The following is a 22,913-nucleotide window of genomic DNA, read 5'->3' as shown; positions in this document are numbered from 1 at the left end:
GTATTCCTCCTTCCTTTTTATTTCTACGGAAACACGGAACGGATGTGGATGCACTTTTGTAAAAAACGGAAGGTTTTTACGTAAACACGGATCCGCAAAAAAAAAAAACGGACCGTAAGGAAAATTGCGGACGTGTGAATGGAGCCTTAGGCTCCATTCACAAGTCCGTGATGTGTTGCGGACCCGCAAATTGCGGGTCCGCAACACACCAGCCCAGCACCCCCATAGAAATGCCTATTCTTGTCCGCAAGCTGCGGACAAGAATAGGACATGTTCTATCTTTTGCGGAGCTGCGGACCCAAAGATCGGGGCAGCGCTCCGCAATTGCGGATGCAGACAGCACACTGTGTGCTGTCCGCATCCATTCCGTCCCCATAGAGAATGAATGGGTCCGCACCCGTTCCGCAAAATTGCGGAACGGATGCGGACACATTCTGCGGACGTGTGAATGGAGCCTTAGTGTCATCTGCGAAAATTTGAAGCACACTGATACTATTCCTTGTACACTATATGACAGTATTTTGTAGACACCGAATGATGCTATTGTTTGCCCACTGTATGGTGATTTTATCCAGCAGTATATTTATATTTTGACTTTTTATGAAACTGTTTTGTGTTCATTACATAACACTTTTATGTAGATATTATTAGGCACTATTATGTGGGTGCTATTTTGTTTCTCCCTTCATGACATACTTTTTTCATGTGTATAAAGGGAGCTGATGTTTTTATTTTTCTATTTTATCATTTTTGAATGTATATTCTATAGGGAATAAACCTGAGTGGAGGACAGAAGCAGCGGGTGAGCCTGGCTCGGGCAGTATATCAGAATACGGACATCTACATCCTTGATGACCCTCTCTCTGCTGTTGACGCTCATGTGGGGAAACACATATTCGAGAAGGTGGTTGGCCCCAATGGTTTACTAAAAAACAAGGTAAACAGAAGACAATGCAGCTCTATTCTGTGATGTAAACCAGTATTTAAATGGAAATATCAATTCACAAGAATCAGCCGACATTATAACAACACCCACCTCCAATGTGCAATGTCATCAGTGGGCGCACTCCCTGGGGGCTTTTCAAAGTACACATTTAGAGTAAAATACTTGTTTGATTTGTCGTGACGCCAGTTGCAGTGAAGCAACAAGGGCACAGGGCCCCTTTTAGTGATATGGATGGTACCCAGAGTAGAAATGCCAGAGTGGTGTAGAGTGGCCTAATGTCCCTTAATGGTGTTGCACTTGTCACGGTGCTCCTACCTGGATATGCTGGAACCCCAGGCATGTTCCTCCGGAATTACAAAAAGGGTAGTGTAGTAGAGGGGTATGAAGAATAAATTGAGTTCAGACCTTGTGATGAACTTGATAACAGCTTTACTTGAATAAACTTTGCTCCAAATGATTTACAGGCTTCGTCTTGGTTTCCAGCAGGCTTTGGCATTAACTTTGGCAGGCAAAAAAACTCAACTCTGCTGCATCAGTTGCTCTCTGGCTCTGCTGTGCTACCAAGATTAAATTGGAACCTTTTCCTTTCTTTTCTGCTGTACTTGACTTTCTCTGATCTAGTCTGTCTCTAAACTGATCCAGGGAACTTTCTCCTTCTGGCTTTTAAGTCTTCAGGCTTTGGCCTCTGTGTCCAGCAGAGCTGAAGGTGCTCTAGCTGGATTAGGCAAGGCTCGTCCAGGAGGGACGGCTCCTGCTTCATTCCCCAAGCAGGGGGTAAGCTAGACTCCTCTACCTAACTAAACACCTCCCTCTCTTGGAGAGAGCTAGAATGGAAAGGAAGGTTCCATCCTACATCAACAACAACAGTTGCATAGAAATAGATATGCACATTATACAGAATCTGGAAATTAAGATATAAGATGACATGAGGTCAACCATTAAAGACAGTAGCAGGATGCAAAGGTGTTATATTTTGCGTGTTTGTATGCTTATCTCTCCTCCTCTCTTCACAGACCCGCATCCTGGTCACTCATGGTGTAAGCTTTCTGAAACACACCGATGAGATTGTGGTGTTGGTGAATGGCGGCGTTACTGAGACCGGCTCATATAAAACATTACTGGCAAACAATGGAGCTTTTGCAGAGTTCCTCAGGACGTACGCTAAGCAAGACAATACCAAGGACTCAGAGGCCACAGGTAAAGTCAATCTAGATTATAGTTGTAGATATGAAATTTTATTTTACAGATCATATACAATTCATGTCAAATGCATATGTATTTGTATCATTTTAATTTAGACTTGGTATCCTGCAAGTGAAGAAAAACTATAGTATTTTCAATGCCAGCCACTAGGTAGAGATACAGAGAGGTCTCCCACTTAAAGAAGACCTATAACCCACTTCTGACATGCCTGTTTTAATAGCTTCATGCATTCTTCATGTAATAACATTTCTGGAGCATCTATTCTCATGGCTCTATGTTGTGTCATTCCTTTGTTATGTCTACTAGAAGTTATGAATGAATTGCTAGCAGTCTGCAGTAAGGGTACAGAGGGGTGGTAACCAGTGGGAGGTGTGTCCCTGCACAGTTTGACAATGGCAGCACTGATTGGATAGAGCGAGACTGTGCAGGGACACACCTCCCACTGGTTACCTCCCCTCTGTACCCTTACTGCAGACTGCTAGCAATTTATTTATAACTTCTAGTAGAAATAATAAAGGAACGGCGCAACATAGAGCCATATGAATAGATGTCCCAGAATTGTTGTTACATGAGGAATGCATAAAGCTATTAAAACAGGCATGTCAGGAGCGGTGACAGGTCTTCTTTAAGTGGGAGACCTCTCTGTATCTCTACCTGGTGGCTGGCATTGAAAATACTACAGTTTTTCTAGTAGAAATAATAAAGGAATGGCACAACATAGAGCCATAAAATAGATGCTACAGAATTGAAGATTTTCCTAGTTTTCAGTGAAGGAAAATATAGATTTAGTGAAAGACAGGATACGAACATTATGCTAACAAATCTTTCTTTTACTCCCAGCAGCAGAATAGTTAAACGTGTCACAGAAAAAATTTACATAAATATGCAAACAAGGTGTAGTCAGTAGCCAATAGTAACGTATCCCAGGTGATAAATGGCCTCTGCAATCATGTGACTCCCTTCTTTCTGGATACAAATAAAGTAGATCCAAAACACGAATTGAAGGTAACCAAGGAATAAACTCAATGAAGACGAATTCTCCGAACTTGAAGATGAATTGGAAACTCCACCAGACATATGGAATTAGATTATACTGAAAGGGAATAAGAAACACATGGGTGGGTTATTAGGGGGGGCTAATGTTCATCTCCTGTCTTTCATAAAATCTATATTTTCCTTCACTGAAAGCTAGGAAAATCTTCAATATTATTTCAAGGCAGGAGACTCCATTATGCATTTTAAAGCTTATACTTCTAAAATATGCTATCAACAATAGCTGTTAAGTAAGACAACATAAGACTAGTATCAGTCAAATAACACCATGGACACATGAGGGCCGGGGCGGAAATAAAAGGTTCTGAAGACAGATTCAGAAGCCCAGTTGGCTGCTTTCAGAATATAAGCAAGAGAGCCTCCTGCCTGCCTGACTTTAGTGGACATAGCGCCCCTGGTGGAGTGGGCTCTAAAGATGGAAGTATCAATACCACCTAGAGACATAGTCTGAGAAATCCATCGGCATAAAGTAGAAGCAGACACCGGAGTATGGGGAATGCAGCAGGAGATAAGGTGTTGTGAGCATGACAGATTCCTAAGAGGAAGAGTTCTCTCCTTATAGAATCGTAAGCAGCGGACTACACACAATTTCTCTTGTTGGGGAAACATCGGGTAGAACACTGAAGAAATATTGGTCTTGGTGCGACGGACGATAGAGAATTTTACTCCCTGAGGTAAGTATTGTCTGTGAGCAATATCTAGGGCACGAACATCTGAAACTCGCTTTAGGCTACATTCACACGTCAGTATTTTCCTATATCCCCATTTTCGGTCCGTTTTTTGCGGATCCGTTGTTCCTGAAAATGTTTCTGTATGTCATCCGTTTTTTGCGGATCCGCAAAAAACGGAAACATGTATAAAGTTCAATAATCAAATAAAGTTGTTTGGATTTCTTTGAAAAAAATAAATAAAAATAATTTGTGTTTCCAGGAACGGATTCCGCATAAAACGGATGACATACGGAATGACATCCGAATGTCTTCCGTTTTTTTGCGGATCCATTGACTTTGTATTGTACCAGGATACGAATTTTGCGGACAAGAATAGGACATGTTTTATATTTAAACGGACATGCGGAACGGAACAACGGAAACGGACAGCACACATTGTGCTGTCCGATTTTTTCCTGGACCTATTGAAAATGAATGGGAACAGATCAGGAAAGAAAAAACGGACGTGTGAATGGACCCTAACAGAAATTAGGCATAGGAGCATTAAATAGATTGAACACAAGACTGACATCCCATGTGGACTGATAGCTAGGAAAAAGAGGTCTGCGGAATCGAATTCCTTTTGTCAGTTTACAGACCAAGGGGTGTTTGCCCACAGGTAAAGATTGAATGGGAGAATGATAGAAAGAGATAGCCGACGGATAGACGTTAATTGTTCGGTAGGCTTTCCGTGCTTCAAAAGAGGTGGAAAGAAAATGTAATACTTGGTTTAGAGGTGCATGTACGGGATCCAGATCCCGTTGATTGCACCAATCAGACCAAATTTTCCAGGCTGCTCCGTAAGAAGATCGGGTACCTGGAGCCCAGGCGTCAGAGAGGATGCTCTGAGTAACGTAACGTGTGAAAGTTCGAAATCAGAGTTTGTTGGCCCGAGATGAACCAAGCAACAAGGGACAAGGTCTCTGCTTGAACCAGGGGGTGTGGATTCCCAAATGGGTCTAGAAGAATGGAAGGATGAGATGGAAGGATGCGCGGAAAGTCTACCGCCATCTCCAAGATCTGGGGAAACCAGGTCTGGGTCGGCTATAAAGGAGTGATCAACATCAGGGTTGCCTTTTGAATTTTTGTCAGAAAAATGACTCGCGGGATTAAGGCAAAAGGAGGAAACGCATACAGAGTCCCGCGGGCCGAATTTGGAGGAGAGCATCGGTGCCTAGAGCTTCTGGATCTGGACGCCAGCTGAAGAATTGTGGGAGTTGCCGATTCAGATGGAATGCAAAAAGATCCATCAGAAAAGGACCTCAAAGAGATTGAAGATGTTTGAAGAGTAGAGGATCCAGTCTCCAGTCACTGTTGTCGGCCAGGAAGCGGGAATTCCAATCTTCAATAGAATTGGAAAGGCCCGGAAGATATTCCGCTTTGAGAGTGATGTTCTTGTCTAGGCAAAAGTGACAGAATTCCTTGGCAATGTTGGCCAGATGCTCTGATCTGGTGCCCTGAAGGAAATTGACATATTGCACTGCTGAGATGTTGTCCATCCTCAGACAAATGCAACAGTGTGACTTGTCCCTTGCAAAACTCTTGAGGGCAAAGGATCCGGCCAGAAGTTTGAGACAATTGATATGAAGAGATGCCTCTTCTGCGGACCACATCCCTCCTGTGGAAAGGGAGCCGCAACAAGCCCCCCAGCCTTGGAGACTGGCGTCTGACTCTATCATCATGTCCGGTATTGAATTGAAGATAGCCTTCCCATTCCAGGCCTGGATATGCTGTAACCACCACAGGAGTTCTTCCTTGGTGTCTGGGGTTAGGGCTATCTCGTCCGAACACAGTAAACCCTCTTGTAAGTGGCGAGTCTTCAGACGTTGAAGAGCCCTGTAGTGTAGTGGTGCAGGAAATATGGCCTGGATTGAAGCTGACAACAGGCCCGCTCCCTGAGCGATAGCTTGCAGAGATACTAGTTTTTTGTTGAGTAGAGACCGGATTTCTCTCCTGATGGTCTTCAACTTCCTGGATGGAAGGCTTAGGATGGCTGATCGAGTGTCGATCAGGAACCCCAAAAATTCTCTCTTTTGAGGGATTCAAAATGGATTTTTCGTGATTTATAAGAAAACCGAGGTTCGTTAGGAGAGATAGAGTTCATTGAATATGGAGTAGAATTATTGACCGAGACTGAGCCATAAGAATGTCTTCTAGGTAACTAATAATAATTAGGCAAACGCCTCGGGACCTGAGCATGGCGACCAATGGTTTTAATAGCTTTGTAAAGCACCAGGGAGCCGAAGAGAGACCAAATGGTAGACCTGAGAATTGGAATTTCCGACCTTCTCATATGAATTGGAGGTAGGGTTGGGATAGAGGGTGCATAGGCACCGTGAGGTAGCCATATTTCAAGTCTACCTTGGCAAACCAATCGTGTTGTATTAGTAGGTCTCTCAATAGATGAATGCCCTCCATTTTGAAGTGGCGGTAGAAAACAAAATTGTTGAGAGCGGTTAGGTTGATGATTGGTCTGTGACCGCCGTCTCTCTTTTTGACAAGAAAAATATTGCTCAGATAACCTTGGGATTGCCAAGGGATTTGTGTAATCGCGTCTTTGGAACTCAGTTCTCTTATTTCTGATCTTATTAGATCTCTGTCTATTTTTGAGAAAAGTATAGGATGGGGTCTCTGTGTTTGTACTGGAGGACATATGAAGTCTATTTGATAACCCACTACAGTGTGGTTACAGTGACTTCCTTGCGGCTGGGAAACCAGCCCATTCGTTTCCCAGCCCTGCCAAAAACATGTCCTTGAAATACACGTTTCAAAGACATCTGAGCCTTTTCTAAGGATGAAAACAGCCCTACATATTTGTTAATTTCTTTAACAAAGCTATCTCCAAAGAGAGCCATCGGATGGGGGCGGAATGTCAGAAGTGGCCAGATGGATCAGTTGTGGATCCAGGCGCATGAGGATTGACCTCTTCCTTTCAGCGCATTGGCATTCCCTAACAAACTGCCCTCTGGGCCCAACCTTTTTAAGGGTTGGGAGATCAATAAATTCACTGTTGGTAGAGGCGGTCTCAGAGAGGTCCAGGATTTTTGTTAACGGGCTTATCACATCAAGGAGTCTATCCTGGATGGTTTTGAAAGAACCCCAGTCTCCCACACACCATGAATTCACTAGTAATGGCTGCTCAATCTATTGAGCTATAGCTAGCAGACATGGGAAAGAAGAAATAGATAAAGCTATAAGCAGTGGACAAACACTGAATAAGGATACTGTAATAGGCGTCAGAACACTAGGGGACCCCAGTGGACAGCTGACTAGGCTAATCAGAGCAAGGAAGAAGCAGAGTATGGAGGAAGACGTGAACGCCGGCTGACTGAAAAGAAGAGTCTGAGGTGACTAAAAGTGTGCGCAGCTGTAACACCAGCTCGGCGCTGCTACCACAGACTGTGAGGTAAATAACAGTAACGGCGATAGGAATCCTAAAAATAGAAAAACTGCCCAGTAACAGGGGAAAACAGACTGGGAATGGAGGGAAGAAAAACAGACCTTGGGGAAGCTGGGTAGGTGAACGAAAACACACCCACTGATAGTGGATAGTAAAAAGAAGACTGGGTGGCACAGGAAGGACTACAAATATCAGCAAAACCTATAACCTCAAAGATATATAGCACTCAAGAAATATAGATACGTATCTCCTGCGGGAGCAGCAGAAAGAAGGGAGTCACATGATTGCAGAGGCCATTTATCACCTTGGATACGTTACTATTGGCTACTGACTACACCTTGTTTGCATATTCATGTACATTTTTTCTGTGACACGTTTAACTATTCTGCTGCTCGGAGTAAAATAAAGATTGTTTTAGCATAATGGAGTCTCCTGCCTTTAAATAAAATTATTACATGGGGAATTGATGTAGCTATTAAAACAGGCATGTCAAGAGTGATGACAGGTCCTCTTTAAGCATTTGCATTATTATATGCATTTTATATACCACACTGATCCAGGATTATGTATACCTTACTATTCTTTGGTTTAATGGTGTATTCTGATAGGTTAAAGTTACCCCCTACCCACAGGATGGGGATAACTATCAGATCAGTGGGGTTCCTACATCTTGGAACCCCATTTATCATGAGAACGGGGGCCCCATACCCTCTGCAGGTGTAGCGGTCAGATGAGGAAAAGACCGTAGGGTAGGGTTCAAATACAGTACAGCAGATGAGGAGGCTGAAGCAGATGCCGGCTTTATTAAAGAACAAAATATAATGGCCGGAAAATCGGATTAACAGTATTGTGCTGATGCACCAGGGGCGCAATCGACAGACTGGAACAGTGTTAACAGGTTTACATAAACAGGAAGGATAACTGAACTTTGCATCCCAAAAATGAGGTCCAAACAGCAAACACATAAAAATGCAAGCTACTCTCCTCTAATATTTTCCTGTCTGCCCCTGCTAACCAGGGCATGTTTATACAACGCACTGACTAAGTCTCCTGCTCTATGTCCTACCACAGATTAGCACCAGTGCACACTCATCTTGTCTTGGTCTGGCACGTGAAGGCAGGTGCAGTCTGTCTCCTGATCCGGTCGCTTGCTTGTCCCAGCGTGGTCTTTTCTTCTCTCTCTCTCTAGAGTGCAGGTGCAGGAATCCACATAGTCCAGCTCTGACAGGAGTAACCCGTCCTGTCACAGGTCTCTGAATTGAACACTTTGCTCCTCTGGAACACACTTTGCAGTCTCTGTGGACCTGTCCCACAGCAGCCAGGAAAAATCACTTTATAGTCCCTGTAGCTCTGTCCCACAACAGCAAACTCTCTCTGTACACCTCGGCAAGGACCGCAGCCTCCTGCTCTCCAAGTCTGGGAACTTGAACTCCTCCCACATCCTCCGGAACAACAACATCCTATCTTTCTTTCTTAAAGACACAGTGGCGTCTTGTGGCCGGAAGAAGGCATAGCAGTCTGTGTGAAATATTATCACTGGAGAGGCACTTGATAATTCTAGGGGCTGACCCTTACACAGGACCCCTTCTGCTCCCCTGAAATGACTGGAGCGGTCGCTCCATACATTTCTATGGGAGTTCTGGAGATAGTGGAGTGCTGTACTCGGCTATCTCCAGCACACCTATAAAAATGAATGGAGTTGACATGTGCAACCAGCCGCTCCAGTCATTTCAGGGGAGCAGGGGGCCTGTAGAGGGCACAGGTCACATGTTCTTGTGATCGGTGGCAGTCCCAGTGGTAGGACCCCTAGTGATCTGATGGTTGTCCCCCTCCTGTGGAAAGGAGGAATGCCCCTTTTTAAGTGTATAATATTAGTTGTATATGTTGTGAGAGTCGAAACTTAAAATTTAAAATAATTTAATATATGATTATTTACTCGGTTGATGAAAATTTTTCCTTACTCAGCCCTTCAAAGGCTCTATGATTGATGCCATACATCTCACTGGTGGTGGTTGAGTAGTTGACTCCATAAGGTCAATAAATTGTTGTGTGGTTTTGAGTCTTCATCTGATTTTCTCTTGGTCTTTCTTGCAGTACTACTCAATATAGATGAAGATGATGGTGAAGATCCCGTAGAACAAGCCGCCGAAGTAGCAGAAGACATTGTGACAACGACACTTAAGAGAGAAAACAGTCTACACAGGAGGAAGCTTAGCAGGTGAGTCTGACTGATTTAGGACACAAAGTTTGATGGATTTGTAATTTACATTATGGCATAGATTATGCACACCATCTAATCTGCAATTTATGATTTCTTCTCTACCTGCAACTATGTGATTCAGTATGAATGGCAGTTTAAGGAGGTCACTGAAGGAAGTAGCAAAGAACAAGAGAGAAGATGAGAAGACAATTGAAAAAGGACAAAAGCTGATTGAAAAGGAGACGGTGGAGACTGGAAAGGTACAGAAACAAATGTACTGCAATCATTCTCAGGCAGCACCCATAGTAGCAGGTCATGTCTCCACAGCAACAGCCAGTGTATCTACTAACCCTATGTCATCAACTGCCAGGAGAGTACCCCTATAAACAGTGCCACGCATAATATTCAAGAAATGCGGCCTCCGATAAACACTACTGATAGCAGAATGCTGCTTAGTGCTGTGCCAACAAATTCATTGAAAGTATTCTGGCTGCCTGCATCCACCACCAGGGGGAGCTCACTGCTCATACTGTGCACTTGTACTTCTATTGAACGCAATGGAAATATGAAAATAATAAAAATATATCTAGCTAACTCTTCTTAGTGGCAGTTGCCGGCAGCATTTGTGGCAAACTTGTCTGCTCTGCCAGGTATCTGACAGATCTGTTTTTCGCTTTTTAAAGGGGTTGTCCAGGACTTTGATGTTTGTAAGGATAGGCCATCGATATCAAATCGGCAGGGCTCCAGCACGCCCACCTATTTGATATTGATCACCTGTCCCGAGGATAGGTCTTCAGTATCAAAATCCTCAACAACTCCTTTAAGATAAGGCTCATACTACCACATTCCTTGTGGATGGTAGATTAAATTAAAGCATACAATGTCAATCAGCTGCTTCTAAGGCCACCAGGATATTGCCATGCATTAAACGAGGCATGGACTTGCGGGGCAGGGATGTAATACTACCACTTTACAAGGCGTTTGTGCGGCCTTATCTGGAATATGCAGTTCAATTCTGGGCACCAGTCCATATAAAGGACGCACTACAGCTGGAAAAAGTACAGGGGAGAGCAACTAAAATAAGGGGCCTGGAGGGTCTTAGTTATGAAGAAAGATTAACCACTTCAGCCCCCCTAGCTTAAACACCCTTAATGACCAGACCACTTTTTACAATTCTGCACTACACTACTTTCACCGTGTATTGCTCGGTCATGCAACTTACCACCCAAATGAATTTTACCTCCTTTTCTTCTCACTAATAGAGCTTTCATTTGGTGGTATTTCATTGCTGCTGACATTTTTACTTTTTTTGTTATTAATCGAAATTTACCGAAATTTTTGCAAAAAAATGACATCTTTCAGTTGTAAAATTTTTCAAAAAAACGACATCTATATATACATTTTTCACTAAATTTATTGTTCTACATGTCTTTGATTAAAAAAAATGTTTGGGTAAAAAAAAAATGGTTTGGGTAAAAGTTATAGCATTTACAAACTATGGTACAAAAATGTGAATTTCCGCTTTTTGAAGCAGCTCTGACTTTCTGAGCACCTGTCATGTTTCCTGAGGTTCTACAATGCCCAGACAGTAGAAACCCCCCACAAATAACCCCATTTCGGAAAGTAGACACCCCAAGGTATTCGCTGATGGGCATATTGAGTTCATAGAACTTTTTATTTTTTGTCACAAGTTAGCGGAAAATGATGAATTTTTTATTTATTTTTTCCTTACAAAGTCTCATATTCCACTAACTTTTGACAAAAAATAAAAACTTCCATGAACTCACTATGCCCATCCTGAAATACTTTGGGGTGTCTTCTTTCCAAAATGGGGTCACTTATGGGGTAGTTATACTGCCCTGGCATTTTAGGGGCCCTAATGTGTGCGAAGTAGTTTGAAATCAAAATGTGTAAAAAATGGCTGGTGAAATCCGAAAGGTGCACTTTGGAATGTGGGCCCCTTTGCCCACCTAGGCTGCAAAAAATTGTCACACATGTGGTATCGCCGTACTCAGGAGAAGTTGGGCAATGTGTTTTGGGGTGTCATTTTACATATACCCATGCTGGGTGAGAGAAATATCTTGGTCAAATGCCAACTTTGTATAAAAAAATATGGGAAAAGTTGTCTTTTGCCGAGATATTTATCTCACCCAGCATGGGTATATGTAAAATGACACCCCCAAACACACTCCCCAACTTCTCCTGAGTTCGGCGATACCAGATGTGTGACACTTTTTTGCAGCCTAAATGCGCAAAGGGGCCCAAATTCCTTTTAGGAGGGCATTTTTAGACATTTGGATCCTAGACTTCTTCTCACGCTTTAGGGCCCCTAAAAAGCCAGGGCAGTATAAATACCCCACATGTGACCCTATTTTGGAAAGAAGACACCCCAAGGTATTCAATGAGGGGCATGGCGAGTTCATAGAATTATTTTTTTTGGCACAAGTTAGCGGAAATTGATATTTTTTTTTTCTCACAAAGTCTCCCTTTCCGCTAACTTGGGACAAAAATTTAAATCTTTCATGGACTCAATATGCCCCTCACGGAATACCTTGGGGTGTCTTCTTTCTGAAATGGGGTCACATGTGGGGTATTTATACTGTCCTGGCGTTTTAGGGGCCCTAAAGCGTGAGAAGAAGCCTGGAATATAAATGTCTAAAAAATGTTACGCATTTGGAATCCGTGAGGGGTATGGTGAGTTCATGTGAGATTTTATTTTTTGTCACAAGTTAGTGGAATATGAGACTTTGTAAGAAAAAACAAAAAAACAAAAAACAAAACAATTTCCGCTAACTTGTGCCAAAAAAATGTCTAAATGGAGCCTTACAGGGGGGTGATCAATGACAGGGGGGTGATCACCCCATATAGACTCCCTGATCACCCCCCTGTAAGGCTCCATTCAGAGGTCCGTATGTGTTTTGCGGATCCGATCCATGGATTTGTGGATCCCTAAAACACATACGGACGTCTGAATGGCGCCTAATAGGAGGGTGATCAATGACAGGGGGTGATCAGGGAGTCTATATGGGGTGATCACCCCCCTGTCATTGATCACCCCCCTGTAAGGCTCCATTCAGACATCCATATGTGTTTTGCGGATCCGATCCATGGATCTGTGGATCCGTAAAACACATACGGACGTCTGAATGGCGCCTAACAGGGGGGTGATCAATGACAGGGGGGTGATCAGGAAGTCTATATGGGGTGATCAGGGGTTAATAAGTGACGGGGGGAGGGGTGTAGTGTAGTGTGGTGCTTGGTGCTACTTTACTGAGCTGCCTGTGTTCTCTGGTGGTCGATCCAAACAAAAGGGACCACCAGAGGACCAGGTAGCAGGTATATTAGACGCTGTTATCAAAACAGCGTCTAATATACCTGTTAGGGGTTAAAAAAAATTGCATCTACAGCCTGCCAGCGAACGATCGCCGCTGGCAGGCTGTAGATCCACTCTCTTACCTTCCGATCCTGTGAACGCGCCCGCCTGTGTGCGCGCGTTCACAGGAAGTCTCGCGTCTCGCGATATGACGCGTAGACGCGTGACTCTGCTTGGGACAGCCGCCTCCGGACCGCGATCCTGCGTTAGGCGGTCCGGAGGCGGTTAAAAGAATTGAATTTATTTAGTCTTGAAGAGACGTCTAAGAGGGGACATGATTAACCTATACAAATATATAAATGGGCCATACAAAAAATACGGTGAAAAACTGTTCCATGTAAAATGCGCTCAAAAGACAAGAGGGCACTGTCTCCGACTGGAGAGGGAAAAAGTTCAGTCTCCGGAAGCACCAAAGCTTCTTTACTGTAAGAACTGTGAATCTGTGGAATAGACTTCTTCAGGACGTGGTCACAGCAGGAACAGTGGACAGTTTTAAAAAGGGTTTAGATAAATTCTTAAAAGTAAACAACATGAATGTTTATGAAAACGTGTAGAAATCTAAGTCTCAATTCGTTCTGGGATTCGCAACCCCACCGATCCCTTGGTTGAACTTGATGGACTTATGTCTTTTTTCAACCGTATTAACTATGTAACTAGACAATGAAGATTGATACATTCTGTCAATAACATCAAGGTGAGATTTAGGGAAAAGTCGGGTAAAAGAAAAGTGGAACAGTTACTCATGCTACCAATCTGGATTCTGCTTTCATGTTGAAAAATAAAATCAGATCTAGAAGTGGTTGCTGTGGATGACTTCTCCTCATCCCTCCCTGTTCTATTTTTGATCAATCTTATCCATTGTATCTTTTTTTACAGGTGAAGTTCTCTTTGTATCTGAAGTACCTTCGTGCAGTTGGATGGGTTTACTCTTCCTCGATATTGGTGACCTACGCTTTACAGACCGCGGCCTTTGTCGGACAGAACATTTGGATCAGTGACTGGACGTCGGACGCTGTGACTTATTTTAATCAGAGCTATCCAACTTCCCAGAGAGACATGCGGGTCGGGGTGTATGGAGCCCTGGGGGTGGCACAAGGTAACTTTGTTTTGTTATGTATTTTATTTATAAAACCAAGAAAATAAAACCTAAGATTATCAAGACAACAATTGAGCCATCTATGTAATACCTGACAGCCATTCATCTTTATGGCCGCTGCAGGGGAAATGTCTGACTGGGTGTGATGTCCTTCGGCTGTTTATTGGATCATGGCTCCTTTCTGAAAGAGGCTGTCTCTGATCCATATTCCATTCTTATGTGGCAATATTACATGCTATGGAGGTACTAATGGGTTCTATATGTATTTTTTTTTTTATAGGTATTTTTGTGTTCCTCAGTGCTTTTCTGGTTGCTGCCGGTACAGTACGTGCATCACGGCTCCTCCATTCACAATTACTTCGAAATATCCTGCACGTTCCTATGCAGTTCTTTGACACCACTCCAACTGGACGCATTGTCAACAGGTTTGCCAAGGTAGGTTCCTTTCAGTCTCATTTAAAGTAATGTTTTTACTAATATAAAGGATGACAAATTTTGCAGGTGCCTGAGCTCAGAGGTTTGGGGCAGGAATGTTAGCATGTTAAGATAAAATTACCTTTGTAAGAATCCCTGTAAAGGTGAAGTAACAAGACATTGAGTTTCCTGAATAGTGAGAAACACCTAGACGCTCCACCACATAAAATAGTAAGAAACACTGCTCAATACCCATCTGTGAAATTCTGCTTCTTTCTCCATTCACTCCTGTTTTTAGACTCTGGCTGGACAACATGTTGTCCATAATGTCACTTGACCACATTGTCTAATTGCTGCTGGCCATCATGATGGTTCATCCATAGCGATGTATCAGCCAGTAGCAGCTTCCGTAATATGAAATGCACATAGTAGGTAGGGTCCCTTTGGAGATTTTGCATTGGGGCCCAGGATCTTCAAGATTGTTTTGACACGTTTTGTGGAAGATGCCAAATGGGACAATATGTTTTTGTTTGCTTCCAGGACATCTTCACTGTGGATGAAACCATCCCCATGTCGTTCCGGAGCTGGATTTCCTGCGTCTTGGGAGTGATTGGCACCCTGTTTGTGATTTCCTTGGCTACACCAATTTTTGCTGCTGTCATCATACCGTTGGCAATTGTGTATTACTTTGTCCAGGTAAGCATCTGCTTCCTTTCCTTATCTACCATGGGGTGATGTTCTACTTTCACAGTCTTGTTACCAGTGGGGTACCTCAGGGATCTGTTCTGGGACCCATATTGTTTAATATCTTTATCAGCGAAATTGCAGAAGGCCTCAATGGTAAGGTGTGTCTTTTTGCTGATGACACAAAGATTTGTAACAGGTGATGTTCCTGGAGGGATACACCAAATGGAAAAGGACTTAGGAAAACTAGAGGTATGGTCAAAAATCTGGCAACTAAAATTTAATGTTGATAAGTGCAAGATAATGCACCTGGGGCGTAAAAACCCAAGAGCAGAATATAAAAATCAGTGATGCAGTCCTAACCTCAGTATCTGAGGAAAGGGATTTAGGGATCATTATTTCAGAAGACTTAAAGGTAGGCAGACAATGTCACAGAGCAGCAGGAAATGCTAGCAGAATGCTTGGGTGTATAGGGAGAGGCATTACCAGTATAAAGAGTGAAGTGCTTATGCCGCTCTACAGAGCACTAGTGAGACCTCATTTGGAGTATTGTGCTCAGTACTGGAGACCATATCTCCAGAAGGATATTGATACTTTGGAGAGAGTTCAGAGAAGAGCTACTAAACTAGTACATGGATTGCAGGATAAAACTTACCAGGAAAGATTAAAGGAACTTAACATGTATAGCTTGGAAGTAAGACGAGACAGAGGGGATATGATAGAAACTGCTAAATACATAAAGGGAATAAACAAGGTAAAAGAGGAGAGAATATTTAAAAGAAGAAAAACTGCTACACGAGGACATAGTTTTAAATTAGCGGGGCAAAGGTTTAAAAGTAATATCAGGAAGTATTACTTTACTGAGAGAGTAGTGGATGCATGGAATAGCCTTCCTGCAGAAGTGGTAGCTGCAAATACAGTGGAGGAGTTTAAGCATGCATGGGATAGGCATAAGGCCATCCTTCTTATAAGATAGGGCCAGGGGCTATTCATAGTATTCAGTATATTGGGCAGACTAGATGGGCCAAATGGTTCTTATCTGCCGACACATTCTATGTTTCTATGTTTCAGTTCACCCAGGGCATCCAGTACCATTCCATTCCCCATGTTTATTTATTTCTATTACATTCCTTAAAGGGATAGTTAAAGTGTCTGGACCTCAAGAAAAGCCACTAATGGAGTGCAACACAGCTATAAAAGCTATTGGATAAATGATTAGCTAAAGGACACAACATCAGAGGAGTCTAAAGTTTCCTTTTCAGAGCAATAAGTGTTCAAGTCTATAAAATAATCCCTAAATTTACACAGTAACACAGGGATTATGTCTTTAATGTTCTAAAAATTACTGTCATGCTCCTACCCCTCCTAGATTTCTCTTATAGATTACATGTTCCCTTAAAGACCTATAATCCAGTGGATGTTTTTTTTTTATGGCAATAATTTATTGTCATTGTACCTGCAGAGGTTTTATGTTGCCACCTCACGTCAGCTGAGACGTCTGGATTCAGTCACCAGGTCACCCATCTACTCTCACTTTGGGGAGACAGTCTCTGGTCTGTCAGTCATTCGAGCTTATGGACATCAACAGAGATTCATCCAGCACAATGAAGACAACCTAGATATCAATCAGAAGAGCGTTTACTCCTGGATTGTGTCCAACAGGTAAAGGGCCCTTTACACGGGCTGAGAATTCCGTAGATAATCGCTCACGAGCATTCATAAAAACGCTCCACAGCAATTATCTGGTGGGGTAAATGTACCAGCGATTTACCCGATGAACGAGCAAAATGCTCATTCATCGAGTAATAGATCATTTGTGAGGTCACAAAAATTATCGTTTGCCCACAGCAGATTGTGCTGTGTATGGGGACGAGCGATGGCATTAGCGAGCAAGCGATTCCTTCCTGACTATCTGCTGCTGTATCGTCCCCTGTAAAGGGACCTTAAGATTCTGGAGGAATCTCTAGTAATCTCCTTATGTGATGTGTCTGCAGGTGGCTGGCCATTCGACTTGAATCTGTTGGGAACCTGACAGTGTTCTTTGCTGCTCTCTTCGCTGTGTTAGGCCGTGGCACGGTAGACAGTGGGACTGTTGGACTATCCATTTCCGCAGCACTCAATGTGAGTCAATGTGAACCAGAAATACGATAAACGAGTTGTGCTTTTTCGAAAACACAGAGTGGATAGGTGTTACAAAGAGCATCTAAGCCTCTGGAGGACCTGTCCTGCATTACTGCATTGTAATGATTGACTTCTCCAGTGGTGTCGCTGCAGGGAAACTAAGCACTTCCAGTTTTCCCCACTGATTACTGCTGATTGCTAGAGGTCCCAACAGGGACACTTTCTGTAATTAACCTTTTGACAATGAACTGAGTAGAGATTGTTCAAAGCAGAAACTCCTTTAAATATCCATGTATCTGAAGTGTTCATAGGCTACAGGAGGACCCATAGAAGTAAACAATAGTGTGTTCCCTATTCATCCAAGTCCTTTTAATGAAGTATGTCCCGAACTTTGGACTAGTTCTACTCGTTGGTTCTCCAGTGTTTCCATGCAGGGGCAGATTTGGAACTTAAAGTGGCCCTAGAAAAAAGAATAAAAGTGGCCCCATGTTGTGGGTGGGTCCAAATTGACAGGACATGAGCAGAAACAAGTAGGCGGGGACAACAGAAGTAGGCAGGGCCTGCAGTACCGTAGTGCAGCACAGAATACCGCCCCAGCAGAACCAAATACTGCAGGACAGCAAAAACTACTGCCGCCCCAGCCACATTATTCAACTGCATTACCTTCATGAGGACGGTAATATAGCTGAGTTCAGGAGGGCTCCTGTGACCGTTGAGCATCAGATCATTATATATTATATTTAAATTTATTATTGTACAGATTACGCAGACACTGAACTGGTTGGTGAGGATGACGTCAGAGCTGGAGACCAATATTGTTGCAGTTGAGCGTGTGGATGAGTACGTTAAAGTAGAGAACGAAGTAAGTTCTAAGGGCGTCGGCCAACACTATAGACCTAAGGATAAAGTCAGTTTATCACATAGATTACCTTTAGGTCTTTTTTGTCGTAAAAATCCCATGTCGTGCCTCTCTTTTTATGAAGTTATGTCACAGACTGTTTCTATATTGATTTCTGTTGAAATTAGCATGTATGAGGAGAAGTTAGCTGCTACCTCCCTCACGGATGACACTGAGAAACTATACTCCTTGTCCTTCCTGGTAATGCTATAGGTACAGGCTGTAAACTAGGTAGAAGCCTCTGGCCTGATTGACACCGGAGTTTAGGAAAGCTGTGGAGCTATAACAGTTATCCATTATATAACTAGATAATGCTAAACAGAAATTGAATAGCTTATATTGGTTTGATATATTTGCTACACGTCCTGTATACAGTAATTATTGTTTACGGGTCTTGTTTAGGTTTATGCAGGGGTTTTGTTGCAAGATGGGGCACTCAGAGCCCCCTCTGTGGGCATGTGCACAGGGCCCGGTTAGAAGCAAACAGGCCCAGACTGGAAATCTGGTGGCCAGCACTGTGAAACGTCCTGGCTGGCAGTGCGCCCACCCTCGGCTAACTCTGAGTGGGCCTTCAGCAACATTGCCCTGGGCAGGGACGAGTGCTGACGTCAGCATGTCAGACACTCGGCCGTGCTTTCTGGATTCAGCCCTCCCCCCTGCAGCCTCAGCATGATGGACTCCCATATAGTTCAGTCAGTGTATCTGTAAGCCGTGTACTGGGGTGGGCTCCCCAGGATACAGTGAAGTCAGAAACGAGGAAAGCAACTCTGACACCAGCTTGTGTAAAACAGAACTTTCGTTACTGAACGATATAGCAATGAACACAATCCCAAATATGGAGGCAAAGAAAATGAAGTTACATACCCTCAGCCACAGCTTAGAACCCCTGTGCTGCACATCGAGATGTCCCCTGGTGAATACCAAGGAAGTTTGCTATAATTTACCTACTGGCGGGCGCACTAAAACTACCCCCACCATACCTGTTATTACCCTATTGACGACACAAATGATTGAGTGAGTGGTTAGTAAGGAGTTATCTGCGGTGCAGCACAGCAGCTTACAATCTTATGAACTCTAGAACACCTCCCCTCCCATAACTAGTCCAGGAACCCGTATCGGAGTATTGTTCCTGAGCAATGCGCTGAGCTGAATTGAAGTTGTGGGCCAGTTGTCAACTCTCAATTGCGCAATGTCTCTTATAGTTATGGAGTCCTTGTAATAAACATGGCAAACACTTTTGGTCTTATATAACACAGAGTCCCTATCCAACTAACTAACAGACCTAGCCTCAGTCTCTTAGGTGCCAATCTGCAATTTAGTCCGTGCACGCTTATTCTGACCCAGGTCTTGTTCTGTATCCGATGATGTCTTTAAACTGGACAGCAACAAGTCTCTTCAGCAAACATGAGGTCCTGCAGGATAGCCAGCGCTCCGTTCCAAAGCTCCTAACAGCCTTCTTGGAAACAATCCTGAGTCTGGACAGGATCTGGGTACAGGACAGCGATCAGTCCTTCTCTGCTGCGACTCTGGCCACCCCAGGACACCCTGATGCCTGGATGCGACTGGATTCTGTTCACACACAGTCCTTCTCTGTTCCTCTAGAGGCGGAGGCATCTGCAGCTTCCTGGTTCTTCTCCAGACAGTCCAAAACCCCACCTCCTATGAATATTCAAACACTTGCAATACTTTAGCTGTGTGGGGAAACAGCGGCCTCTTGTGGTCAAAGAGCAAAATGACAGTTCTAATGAATCAATATGCACGTATACAGTATTCAGACAATGGTGACTGTTTCTCCATCTCGCATATTGTACATGTAGAAAGTAAATATTTTATACATACACTGTATATATCTTGTATAAACTCAGCGTTCTTTGCTATGTTCATCTATCAGGCAGAGTGGACGATTCAGAAGCGCCCCCCACAGAACTGGCCAGATAGAGGCGTTGTGCAGTTTGTGGACTACAAGGCCCGTTACCGAACCGAATTAGACCTTGTTCTACATGGGGTTTCATGCAATGTTGACAGTATGGAGAAGGTAATGTGTGATTTTATGATCGATGGATGGATCCATAGATTGGTGGATGGGTCCATAGACGGATATGGGGATGGGTCCATAGATAATGCAAAAGACAGTTAGACCAGCCACTCAAAGCTATGTATAAGGGGAGTTCAGGTGCATGCTACCATGGCTGCAGTGCAAAAGCAAAGAAGGACTACAAGTATCAGCATACTGCTTTATGCGCAAATACACATGCAAACATTGAACACCTTAAAACATTTATGCTGCATTACTGCTTTACTTACTATATGAATATTTAAAGCTCTTTGCACATATTTTTAATCAAGAATGTCGGGCCCATCTACCAGCGACAAGGTGGCTTCTATCAAGCAGGACTGACACTACCGGTCTTCTCTCTTCTGGGCAATGCAGAATCCAGCTATAGGTCGCTCTGCCTAGTGCTTTTTAATCAGAGTATCCCATAGCTGGATTCTACTTTTCCCTGAATGCAATCTATATTTATTCATATTTTCAATGTTTGCATGAGTGTCTTTGTGCAGAAAGTAACATGCTGCTTCTTGTAGTTCTTGTTTGCTTTTAATCCATAAATGGATAGATAGATACGAAATAGATATGAGAGAGAGATTTGATTAGCTGGATGCAAGAGCGATAGATCCAAAAAAAAAATCTCGCCTCATCACAGGCACTAGTGGGAATACGTGCGCTGCACTGGAGGTGCAGTAACCCAGTGGTTCACTGCTAAAAGGGTTAATGTTCTAAATTACTGCTGAAATGTTAATATTCAGGTTCCCCGCTCTACAATGTTTACTGTGGGGACAATCTGTGCACTTTGTATCCCAAAAGGTTTTATATAGGAAATTAGGAAGGAAATATTACAATGGTGGTTCACTTTTCTCCATTTTTCCGAGTGCTCAGACTTCTTGTGGTATTGAATTTTGGCCAGTGTATTCAATGGTGGTATTTTGTGCTGCCCGGTGGTATTTGGTTCTGCTCGTGTGGTATATTGTGCTGCACTATGGTATTGCTGGGCCCACCTACTTCTTCTGTCCTTGTGTTGGTCTTCTGTCAGTATGGACCCACCTACACCATGGGGCCACTTTTAGTATTTTTTTTTCCAGGGTCTGTATATGGACTCTATATTATGGAGGTCCTCGATTGAAGGATGTATGTAAGGAGATGATGAACTATATAATATAATATACTTTAAGTTCACAGTCCGCCCCTGTACATTCCTGCTCTGGTGAGTTGGACTGTGGAAAGTGCGGCCACTATGCTGTAATGCAAACATAATCTCCCAGAATTCAGTGCAGCTCGATCAGTGCATGATCAGCTAAATGCATTGTATGGTGGCTGCTGACAGGGTGTTGATGGATGCTAGCAGCAGTCAGCAGAAATGCAAGTCCTGATCGGGATCAGTAACAAGTTAAATGAAAAACTCATCCCTCATCTGTAACTGAACACTCCATGTGACCGCATATAACTGTTGATCTGTCCCTCAGGTTGGAATAGTTGGAAGGACGGGAGCTGGAAAATCTTCCCTTACGAATTGCCTCTTCCGGATCATCGAGGCAGCAGGGGGGAAGATAATCATTGATGGTCTGGACATCTCCACCATTGGCCTCCATGATCTGCGCAACAAACTAACTATAATTCCTCAGGTAATTCACCCATCATTTATGGCTGACTAGAAGGCTAGCTTTCATATGTAAGAAGTTTAATCGCATAGTCACTGGTCTCAGTGGTAAAACTGTGATTGGTCTCATGGCTGAGGCCAGTATCCCCCCCCCCTTGGCCCATTTCTTCATGATCATGTTCATCCCCTTTAAATTTAAAATGATGTCTGCCTGTAATCACTACATGGGGGAGCTTATGTGCTTTCTGCATTGTGTTTATATAGACCTGTGTCTAAACAGTAGAAAGCTCCCTCTAGTGGTGGTTGTAGGCAAACATAATTTTCTCATTTTAAAGAGGTTGCCCCACCTGGGACATTAATGGCATATTAACAGGATGCCCAGGAGGCCACTCAAGCCCTCTTGATGGCTGCAGGCCAGATACATAATTATGTAATGCTCAACAGCAGGTCCTGAACTCAACCGTATTACCATCCTTTATAACAGTGATACAGTTGAATACTATGGTTGGGCGGCAGTATTATGTGCTGTCCTTTGCTATTTGGTTCTGCTGGAGCGGTATTCTGTGCACTGTGGTATTGCAGGCCCTGCCTAATTCTGTTCTGCCCGCCTAATTGTTTTGGCCCGTCTTCTGTCAATTTGGACCCACCTACAACATGGGGCCACTTTTATTTTTTCCAGGGCCACTTTAAGTTCCCAATCCGCCCCTGGCCATAAGTGTCCAGTAAGTGTGGTTTCCACCTCTGGGATCCGCTCCCATCACAAAAACAGGGCCTGAAGTAAATGTAGAGCAAGCTGTGCATACGTACCCACCCTCCATTCACTGCTGTGGGACTGAAATTGCCGAGCACTGGTTTGGCTATTTTCGGAAATCCCATAGCAGTGAGTGGAGGGGTAGCCGCGCATGCATGGTGTGCTTTCTGTTCACTTTGGGACTATGTTATTGAGACAGGAGCAGGTTCCTGGGATCAGCACCTATCAGATAATTATGACATATCCTGTTTATATACTATAAATGTCCCAGATGGAACAATCCCTTTAATTCTGTCTATGCGGGGAATTCGGATATTTGTCTCAGCAAAAAGGGCTCTGATCACTATAGAGATTTAATATGAAATCCATCAACACTAGGGATGAGCGAACTCGAACTGTAAAAGTCCGGGT

General features: G+C 43.4%; 1 protein-coding gene across 1 annotated transcript in view; it reads left to right on the top strand.

Moving 5' to 3' along the window:
- LOC122941129 (ATP-binding cassette sub-family C member 2-like) overlaps positions 1–22,913 on the top strand; it is a 122,493-nt gene that overhangs the window by 83,618 nt on the left and 15,962 nt on the right. The window contains exons 18-29 of the mRNA XM_044298155.1: positions 770–937; positions 1,960–2,143; positions 9,407–9,530; positions 9,655–9,772; positions 13,762–13,981; positions 14,262–14,416; positions 14,936–15,091; positions 16,542–16,741; positions 17,074–17,200; positions 17,961–18,062; positions 19,990–20,133; positions 21,618–21,776. Of these exons, the coding sequence (XP_044154090.1) occupies positions 770–937; positions 1,960–2,143; positions 9,407–9,530; positions 9,655–9,772; positions 13,762–13,981; positions 14,262–14,416; positions 14,936–15,091; positions 16,542–16,741; positions 17,074–17,200; positions 17,961–18,062; positions 19,990–20,133; positions 21,618–21,776 (1,857 nt within the window). The remainder of the gene's footprint in view (positions 1–769; positions 938–1,959; positions 2,144–9,406; positions 9,531–9,654; positions 9,773–13,761; positions 13,982–14,261; positions 14,417–14,935; positions 15,092–16,541; positions 16,742–17,073; positions 17,201–17,960; positions 18,063–19,989; positions 20,134–21,617; positions 21,777–22,913) is intronic.

Source organism: Bufo gargarizans, chromosome 6 (assembly GCF_014858855.1).
Source record: "Bufo gargarizans isolate SCDJY-AF-19 chromosome 6, ASM1485885v1, whole genome shotgun sequence".
In the NCBI taxonomy this organism is placed as follows: Eukaryota; Metazoa; Chordata; class Amphibia; order Anura; family Bufonidae; genus Bufo; species Bufo gargarizans.
Note: the sequence above shows the minus strand (reverse complement) of the source record. Positions and strands in the feature narration are given on the sequence as shown.